We start from the raw sequence: 10,000 nt of genomic DNA, 5'->3' as shown, positions 1-10,000 counted from the left end.
ACACATAAAAGCCTAAAAGGCTGAAAACTAATCTTGGTTTACAGAGAAACACACCACGAAGCAGCTGATTATTTTGTTGTGGTGTCCTGCATCATCCTGATAACACATACAAATGACTCAAAAAACACAAACAACACAAGACCTGGGGAGTATCCCAAGAACCTGGCTTCAGCAGTAAACCTGGGTCCCGTTTCTCAAAAGTGTTTTTGGCGGTTGTAACTACTATGCAACTTAGCAGGTTGCCAAAGGGAAATGGCATTGCAACCAAGTAAGTTGCTAACTTAGCCAGCAACATTGCTGTCGAGAAACACAGCCCAGGTCAACGTAACCTTGAGGTAGTTGTAAAACATCTAATAGAAGAGGCTGGAGTGCACATTTCCTTAACTAAACGGTCTCTGTAGGTCAGGGGTCAGGAACATTTTTGGTGGAGAGAGCCATAAACGCCAAATTTTTTAAAAGAAATTTTCATGAAAGCCATACCATTTTAAAAACACTGAATACAATCAAGAGCATGTATTTCAATTAAGCCCAACATTTTTAGACTGGACTGTCAAGTTATTAGTTTTATTGATAACAGGTAAGTATAGGGTTGCCAACTGTCAACTTCATTGTAGTGAGGGTTTGGGAGAGTTGTGCATATCTTAGATGTAATTTCCTGCATTTTAACACTTGTTAACCTCCCTTGTCCCATTTCAACTCTATATGGAACCCGTACTTTTATTTATAAATACAGGACGATTCCATATTTCAAGGGATGGTTGGCTACCCTAGATAGGTAAGAGCCATATACAGTTCCCAAAAGAGCAACATATGGCTCTTCCTGTAGGTGAACTTAGCCAAGTTTATCACTTAACCATGTTCTTGGAATACCCCCTGCACATAAACTCATGTTTGTTTGTTGACTGTCCTTACATGCAACATATAGAATCATTGATATTTAAAAGGTGCACTGTGTAGGATGGTTGCCAGAGTAGGTATTGCAACTATGCTGGTTAATTGAACTAGTATGACCAAAGTAAGAGTACGTTTTGCAGCTAAAAATGCCTATTTCTGGAAATTTTAGAGGGCCAACATGGAAAAGATCCCCATTTTCATGTATGAAAAATGCCACTCTCCCAGTCATAATGAAATATAATAATAAATATTCATATAATTTGATGGTGGTGGTAAGTATTTCTGAAAAAGATGCCCCGAAACTCAACAATTAATTAAATGTGAAATGTGCCGTGTGGTCCTGGTGGATCCTCTACTTAAAAATAAATATGGAGGCACAACAACGTATACAGATAAAACGATAAACAGATGAAATGCCATGTGTGAACGCCTGGACACGTGCATTATGGGAAACCATGCAGAGTGCACACAACCTGCCTTATTAGGAAATGTCACAGGAAATGCCACTGAGCAAATATTGGACGTTTAAATACCAAATCTGCAGCCCTGGAAACTACAGTAGCAGAATACGGATAGTTTGTGTTCACTGACACAGGCATGCAGGTACAACTACACATTAGCACACAAATTGTCTGTGCTTGTAAACATCCACAGGGCACTAACAAAAACACACATGCGTACTTTGGACACATATAGAAATAAAACAAGTCTGTACACAAAATACATGCAAAACTCTCACACACACACAAGCAAACACAGATACAAATTCTAACGTGAGCAAGAACACGAATTGCGAATAGAAGCATGCTCATGCATGTACAAATACACACACAGTGACGCACACAAATACATAATTGGGACACACAGACACGCTCACACGCAAGTGCACACCCACCTGTGGCAGGGCCAACAAGTAGGCCAGGGCGAGTGTCATGTCGCGGGGAAAGGCATTGGACGCCAGCTGAAGGAGAACTGCAGGAGAGAGGGACAGAGAGAGAGAGGAGGAGAGGGAGAGGAGAGGTGTGGAGGGATAAGACAGGAGGAGACGGACGGAGAGAGGAGAGGGAGGGAGAAAGGAGAGGGAGGGAGAAAGGAGAGGGAGGGAGAGAGAGAGAAAGAGGAAGAGAGAGAGAAGAGGGAGGGAGAGAGGAGAGGGAGGGAGAGAGGAGAGGGAGGGAGAGAGAGAAGAGGGTGGGGGAGAGGAGAGAGAGGGAGAGAGAGAAGAGACGGAGGGAGAGAGGAGAGGGAGGGAGAGAGAGAAAAGGGTGGGAGAGAGGAGAGAGAGAGGGAGAGAGAGAAGAGGGTGAGGGAGAGGAGAGAGAGGGAGAGAGAGAAGAGGGATAGGAGAGGAGGAGAGGATGGGAGATGTGGGAGAGGAGGAAAGGTGGAAGAGAGGAGAGGGAGGGAGAGAGGAGAAAGAGGAAGAGAGAGAGAAGAGGGAGGGAGAGAGGAGAGGGAGGGAGAGAGGAGAGAGAGGGAGAGAGAGAAGAGGGATAGGAGAGGAGGAGAGGATGGGAGATGTGTGGAGGGATAGGAGAGGAGGAAAGGTGGGAGAGAGGAGAGGGAGGGAGAGAGAGAAGAGGGTGGGAGAGAGGAGAGAGAGGGAGAGAGAGTAGAGGGATAGGAGAGGAGGAGAGGATGGGAGATGTGTGGAGGGATAGGAGAGGAGGAAAGGTGGAAGAGAGGAGAGGGAGGGAGGGAGAGAACATAATTATAAATGTGCACATGTGCAAGAACAACACCAACACCATTCCATTTCATTTGAATTTGAATTACGTGTACTATAGATTGTGCTACAGGAACACTTGACCTTTGGTTGAAATTGTTTTTTGTTGACCTTACTTAGATTTACAATTGGACTCTTATTTCTATATTTTTGAAGTAACTCAGAGCTAAGATGACTGCTGGTCACCTTTGACCTTAAGAGGCAGAGCTGAACAACATAAATACGATTATATTAATATAATATTAATGATGATGATGATGATGATGGTTGTTTCCATCATATTTTTCATCATCATCATCATCATCATCATCATCATCATCCTCCTCCATTTGATTATTATAAATGAGAATTGTCTGAAACAGTGTCAGCGTACATGTATTCATTTGAACAAACTCTCACCACCTCCACATGGTAGCAAGGTACTCCTGTTGCAGTGCCCACAGAGAGTTCAGCTACAGGCAGAAACGACCTGACACAGCTAACAATACAGCTTTTTGTGTGTGTGTGTGTGTGTGTGTGTGTGTGTGTGTGTGTGTGTGTGTGTGTGTGTGTGTGTGTGTGTGTGTGTGTGTGTGTGTGTGTGTGTGTGTGTGTGTGCGTGTGTGCGTGTGTGTGTGTGTGTGTGTGTGTGCGTGCGTTGTGTGTGTGTGTGTGTGTGTGTGTGTGTGTGTGTGTGTAAATATATCCCAAGTGGAGCAGGGTGAAAGGCTCCTGCTGCACCAGTTTCATTTATTCTCGTGTGTGTGTGTGTGTGTGTGTGTGTGTGTGTGTGTGTGTGTGTGTGTGTGTGTGTGTGTGTGTGTGTGTGTGTGTGTGTGTGTGTGTGTGTGTGTGTGTGTGAGTGTGTGGGTCTGTGTTTGCACCAGTTTTGTCTCGTTATTCCATTCATCAGCTGCCTCTGAGGGGAATACACGACACTCGCTCCAACAAACTCTTACTGTACGCGCCTGTGCCAAACAAATTATTACATTGCAGTATGAATCCATTTGGGTTAGTTTGGGCCCGTTGTCCCACACAAAAAATTACCGGTAAACAAAAATACAGTTTCAGGAGGAAGCAAAAAGAAAAAAAAAATGGTGAAAACTGACGCTCAGAGGATTATTAGCAGTTACCTTACCCATGTCAATTCTTTGTTCTCTCTCTCTCTGTCTAACGCAGGCACGCATGCACACACACAGTTACTTTATGCAAATTATTTGAAAATGTAGCACATCCCAACAAATACTCCCCTTTGCCTTCCAGCCCTATGTCCTTTATTTCAGGCATTTCTTGCACTTGAAGGTGAAGTCCGCCTCGAACTGAATACTCTAACTAGTACTATAACTTCCTATTATGAGCACATAAAAGCTTTTATACTCAACTCTACTGTAGCTTCTAAAACTCTTCATTAAAATTGTTATGGACCACCAAGCAGTTTTTAAAGTCATAAAAAGAGTGAAAAAAAAAACCACACAAAATGCATGAAACCCCTGAAACTCGTGGAAACCTTGTTCTATGTATTTCAGCAATGCCGGACTGCACAGTGCTGAAATTTAACCTACAAGTGACACAGAGATGACTTTTTAAATGCCACCAAATGGAATGAAATAACCTGCACTTAAAGGAGGTTTTCCCCTTTATGTATAAATGATAAATAATGAAAAAATAGAAAAAAAACAGTACTTCCAAAGCAGATCTTTAGGGTTTCAAAATGGTAGTAGTAAGCAATTATCCCTAAAACAAACCAGTAATTGAAGATGTCAATAACAACAAACAACCATGAAATAAACTCCAAAAACGGTGCCTAGACCAAAACAATTCCTGACCCTAACCTGTTTGTATAGCCATGTTGTTGTGCCTTGTTGTTGTTATAGCATGTTAGCATTTAGCATAACCAAAGCTGTGATTAAAATCCAGGGTTGTTCTACCAAATATTGATTTCGAGAGTTAAAACATTACCATTATGATGTTTTAAAGTGAATAACATCTTGTAATCTTTGCATTTTTAAAGTCTGAAAACATTGCATTCTTGTGTTATTTTGACCATTTTGTACCATTCTTTCTTTTAGCCTTGTGTCATGGTTCAGCAACCTACCCCTAAAAAACAGAAATTCCCTGAATCAGATAGTGAAGTGGGCTAGTAAGTTAATTGTAGAGTCACAGCTCAACATGGGAGTTCTCTACAGTAGGCAGTTACAGAGACTGGCGGAGTCAATCTTAAATGATGTGTCCCACCCATTATATGGTGAATTCTATCCTCTCCCCTCAGGTCGTAGGTTAGTAATGCCTGGTGCAAAACTAAGAGGTATAGATGCAGTTTAATCCCGTCTGATATTAAAACACTGAATACAGGGCTCTAGAGTGTGACCAATTTGGTCGCATATGCGCCCTATTTTTGTGAAAGTGCGACTAAAAAAAAAACGGAGGTCGCACCGGTGCGACCAGCCTTTTGGGGGGGGGGACTGGGGGGGGGATATGCAACCAAAGAATATGGATAATGCAACTCTGAAAGTCTACTTGGGTTCTGTCTGCGCCCCATATCAAGGTTTAAACAAATCAGAATTAAGGAAGGGCGGAGCCTTTATCTGGTTGGTCGTGGTCCAGTGTGTGTGAGCGTGCGCGTGCTTGTCTACTGCTGCCAGCACAAAAGACAAACAATTAGCCGAGAGAGAGAGAGCATAGCGGAGCAAACTGCTATATTTAACGTTTGGTGAGTCAGAATGATAAGACCTACAGCAATGATGTGGCGTGTGCCCAATGTATAGATGTCATAGCAGCTTAAAGTGTAACTTGCAGGTTAAACACCACTACATCTCATTTTAAGAACCTCAGTACATCAATTTAGATGTGATATATGTCAAAATACCGAATTATTGCATAAACAACATTTTCAGAAAACTTCGTCAAAAATAACGGCGGCTTCTTTTAAACAAACATTTAGAATCCGACGTAGATAGAGGGAGTCGCCGCGTTCTACAGACATACTAAGCACCGCAGAGAATAGGCCAGATTCTAATATTGTAACACCTTTCCAGACCTATAGGCTAAATTTCAACAAGTTAAATGGCCTTAAACAGTGTCAGTATCCACCAGATACTGTCCGAACTGTTTTATTATTTAAAATAATAATGTTTTTTGTAGGTGCTTGCGAACATTTCCTCCATGTCAATGCGCTGCAGCAGCGCCATGAGGGTGTGCCAGACCTTTATTATGTGGCACTTCATTAGATTTCAAAATAACATTGTTAACCTAATAGAATGTCTGATTGATATAAACTCTATTTGTGCATAGGCCCTATAGCATATTTAATTTTATATTTTCGATGTGTTTCCCTCATTGTGGAGATTCTCGGTTGCATCCAGAGTCGTGAGTATAGCCAAAAGAATCCCCCTCCCCATCACAGAGCTATCGCGCACTACCACCACCGACTGTTTTTATTGCCCCAATCCCCCACACTTCGTTTGCACAGTAAGATTGTCATTATTAGGGTAGGCCTCTGTCACATTACTTTTTTGGAGTTCATTAACGCTGCTGTGCTGGCCTATAGCCTAGAAACTTGACTGTGACTTTATGGCGCTTTGCTTTTGCCGGAAAAAAAAACGATATGATTCCGAAGCATAACCTACGTGACACGCTGGTTTTGAACTGCTGCAGAGAGTGAACCTCTTTCTCCAGTCCTACGTAGCATATCCACATTTCCATCTTTTTTTCTGAAGTTGAGGACTGCTTAGTGCCTCGTGTCTGTCAGTAACCGAATCTCTCCGACGTTGTGTTTTTTGCGCAAGGAGTGGACAGTGTGCCAAATTGGGTCATAGCAATGTTTTAACTAACCTATATGCAGTAGCCTACACTCACGAGGGATGACCAGGATTTGAAACAGGTTTGATTCTTGCGGCGATTGCCGGCGATTGATAGCCAGCTGGTCCAGCGGTGGATTGCGTGCCGTAACCTACAAAACCAGGCGAGACTCGCTCTTGCCGACAACATTGCTCTGCGAGAAAGATCATCCCTGTCTTCCTGGCGATTCATCCCCTTTGTCATCGTCCCTCTTTTCCTGTTAGTAATTTGGACCTGGCATGTTTATCCCCGTAATTTGTAAAACCGGCAACCAAACGTGCGCACAGCACTTTACAAAGACGCAGGTATCCTCTCTATCAAAGGAACGCTTTATCCGCGTGTGATGTGCTAGATTTTCCGTATCCTCATGGATTGGCAAGACATGTTGGGAGACTTCAATTCAATTTACTCCCGATTTTGTAGAGATATTGTGCTATTCAGTAAAATGTCAGGACCACATCAACGTTAGTTTGGCAAATCTGTTGGCATGCTGATGCAAGCTCGACTGTAAAACAAGACGCATACAAAATAATAATCGATCTACTTCCCCAAGCATAGCCTACTGAAAATGTCCAGCATGTCCAACGTGTTTTACACATTCAAATAGGCCTACTCCCACTAAAGACATCTCCCAAACTCAACGACGAGTGCTGCCAGTGCACATTTCGCCCCTAGCACCACACACGTGGAAAGCTCGCAATGCAATAATAGGTAGGCTATATAGGTAGCCTAATATTTGTGCTGCCATTTTTGTTTCAGTTTTGTAACGAGGATTATAGCAGCTGAAGACTTGATTTCTTCTAGCCTACGGGAATACTTTTTTAGTTTGGTATAATTACGGACAATGCAAATAACTGTTTTTTGTGACATTCGGACATTTTTGGAGGGAATATAATCGAAAGTCCCGCCGCCTGGTTTATTGTTTTGTGACATGCATGTGGATGAGCTTTATTGAGGTTTCATGTGATATGCCTACTGAGCAGTAAACTGAAATTGAAAATAGGCTATATGTAATTTTTACAACATGGCATTTTTCTCGGGTGCTATGAGTTATTGTTTTGCACCGAGTAGGAAACGTTTGACGCCATGCCACTCACAGTGACCATATTATTTCTCATCATGTCGGCAAAGGGTAGGGCCTTCAACCATAGCCTATTGCATAGTTTGGTCTTTTTGTAGCCTGTAAGCCAAATCCCTCGTGAAACTGTATGTAACGTACTTCACATAAGAGTAGTGCCGCGGTTTCAGCACCATGGACAGAGGGCGCAAGTCCATGTAGGCGGCAGGCATTACTCCACGGCAAATGCCGTTTTTGGGAAAAAAAATATTTAAGTAGGCCTACTATTACTATTTCTAAGTAGCCTATGTAATGGTCTACTTCGAGACTGTTTTAGATTTGCCTATGAAATGCATCTCTCATGAGAAAGCAAAGGAGAGATAGGCCTAGATATCGCCCCCCTGTCGCAAATCGCAAATTACGCATGGCCACAGACAGCGCGGAGACCCAGAACAGTTTCATATTCTAGATAAACTGATAGACCCGCTGATCCGTCTTTTTTTATACACTATGCACAAACGCAGTAATAGACCATTTTCAATAGTCCAAATACAATATAACTGTCCATTTTCCCAGCGTCTCTACTACAAGCAAAATGGTTGGTAAGCCTACATCCACAAGCGAGAGCTGAGCCAGAACTTTAGTTGGACTCCCTCTATCTACGTCATAGAGGCTCTGCCAGCGAGGAGCCCAATATTTCAGAAGTAGCTGTGAAATGATACATTTTCATAAAAAATATTACAGTTTGGCTTTGTTATAGACTGTGAATTTCACATATATGTTTCAAAACACCTCTCCTGACACATTCCAACATGTATTTAGTTATGAATTTAACCTAAACGTTACCCTTTAAAAGCAGAAGACGTCTGTGGAAATAACAGAGCGCTAATATCCCCTATGTGTATACATAGGGCACATGGAGGTGAAGCACCATGCCCAAGTTAAGCATGTAATTTTGACTTTGTGTCAATAATATGCCCATTTTATCTTATTAGGCTACTGAAATGAAACATCAATACAAATTAATCCAAAATGCAAAAGTAGACTGTATTGCATCAGAAAAATAAGTTTCAAACTATCTTTTTATTTCTTTAAGGAGTTCATTCTGTTGTTAGCCAGTTATTAACCCATTGATGCTGGATGTTGCGTTGCGCAACATTGACCCTGGCGCCTGGAGCTGCATGATGCAACATTCAGGCTCATGATATTTAAGACAAATGTATTTAAATTCTTGGTATGTTAGAGCTGAATTAACACATTTTAATGCAAGATGAATGTCTTAGCGTTTAAATACAACTTATTGAATGTTTTGATGTGCTTCAGAGGCTGAGATATTTAGGTTTTTATAGGCTGAGGGCAACTTTTCTTGAAAAGGGCTTAGGCATTCAGCACCCTTTTTTGCCGGTGCTTTAAGCATCAATGGGTTAACCAATGAACATAGACAGGCAGCTATTTAAAATAATAATAATAATAATAATAATAATAATAATAATAATAATAACAATAACAAAAACAAAAGGCATTTTAAAACCTTTAAACTGCGATGGAACGTGGTCGGAAATTTGGGTGCACCTAACTTTTGTGCTGGTGCACTCAAGAAAAAAAGTTAGGCGCACCAGTGCAACCAGTGCAAAAAGTTAGTCTAGAGCCCTGGAATAGCACATGAGTCCTATATTTAAGTTTTTCCCTGTTTTTTATATATCTATTTATATATTCAAAGTGTATTTTCTTTCTTCTATATCCTTGTTTGGAGCACTTGCCTGCTTGTCATGTTTTGGTTTTGTTGTTCTTGTTTTGTCTTGTTACGGTCCTTTGTCACTGTCATTAGTATTGTGCTGTTTGTGCAAGTTTATGTTGTGTGTCAGTACTGTGTTGTCTGTGTAAGATTTTGCTACTTTTACCTTCAACCAAATCTACCTTCGGGTACAAATAAAGTTATCTTACCTTACCTTACCTTCCTGCAAATAAATGCTCTATAAGAAAATATTTTCATTAAATACGGGGGGAATGTTTTCAGTAGTTTGTAGAATGAAACTACAATGTTCATTTTACTGAAACACATGCCAACAAGTAGTAAAACCAGAAAAGCGGCTAGTTTCAATATGGTCTTTCATTTTTTTTTCCATGGCTGCATTTATCTCCTCTCTATGTCCAAGCAACCAAGTATGCAGCCAATCACATATTAGGATTTGCCCTCAAAGGAGCTTCCGGAACATCCACATTTTCAGGAATGTATTGTTGGCTTCTTAGAAGGAATGATTGATTGATCAATTACTGAGGCTTTTTTTGTGCTTAAAGGGGAAATTGCATCTTACCTTCCCACTACATTATGAGTCACAAAGGAAACAGTAAGTGAGGCGTGTTGGTGGTGTGTCAAGCTGTGTGTTCAGGTCCGCCTTTCACTACCACACAGCATGTGTCCACGTCTTAATGCCATTCATGTCAATGGGACCTCGCTGTCATAGTCTCAGATATTATAATTTCAGCACCATGGTCAGCTACCAAAC

General features: G+C 41.5%; 1 protein-coding gene across 1 annotated transcript in view; it reads right to left on the bottom strand.

The window, feature by feature from the left end:
- nbas (NBAS subunit of NRZ tethering complex) overlaps positions 1 to 10,000 on the bottom strand; it is a 269,476-nt gene that overhangs the window by 102,514 nt on the left and 156,962 nt on the right. The window contains exon 40 of the mRNA XM_063223269.1: positions 1,790 to 1,866. Coding sequence (XP_063079339.1) covers positions 1,790 to 1,866 — 77 coding nt within the window. The remainder of the gene's footprint in view (positions 1 to 1,789; positions 1,867 to 10,000) is intronic.

Source organism: Engraulis encrasicolus, chromosome 18, assembly GCF_034702125.1.
Source record: "Engraulis encrasicolus isolate BLACKSEA-1 chromosome 18, IST_EnEncr_1.0, whole genome shotgun sequence".
Lineage (NCBI taxonomy): Eukaryota > Metazoa > Chordata > Actinopteri > Clupeiformes > Engraulidae > Engraulis > Engraulis encrasicolus.
The sequence above is the reverse complement of the archived record's forward strand: the minus strand, read 5'-3'. Positions and strand labels throughout refer to the sequence as shown.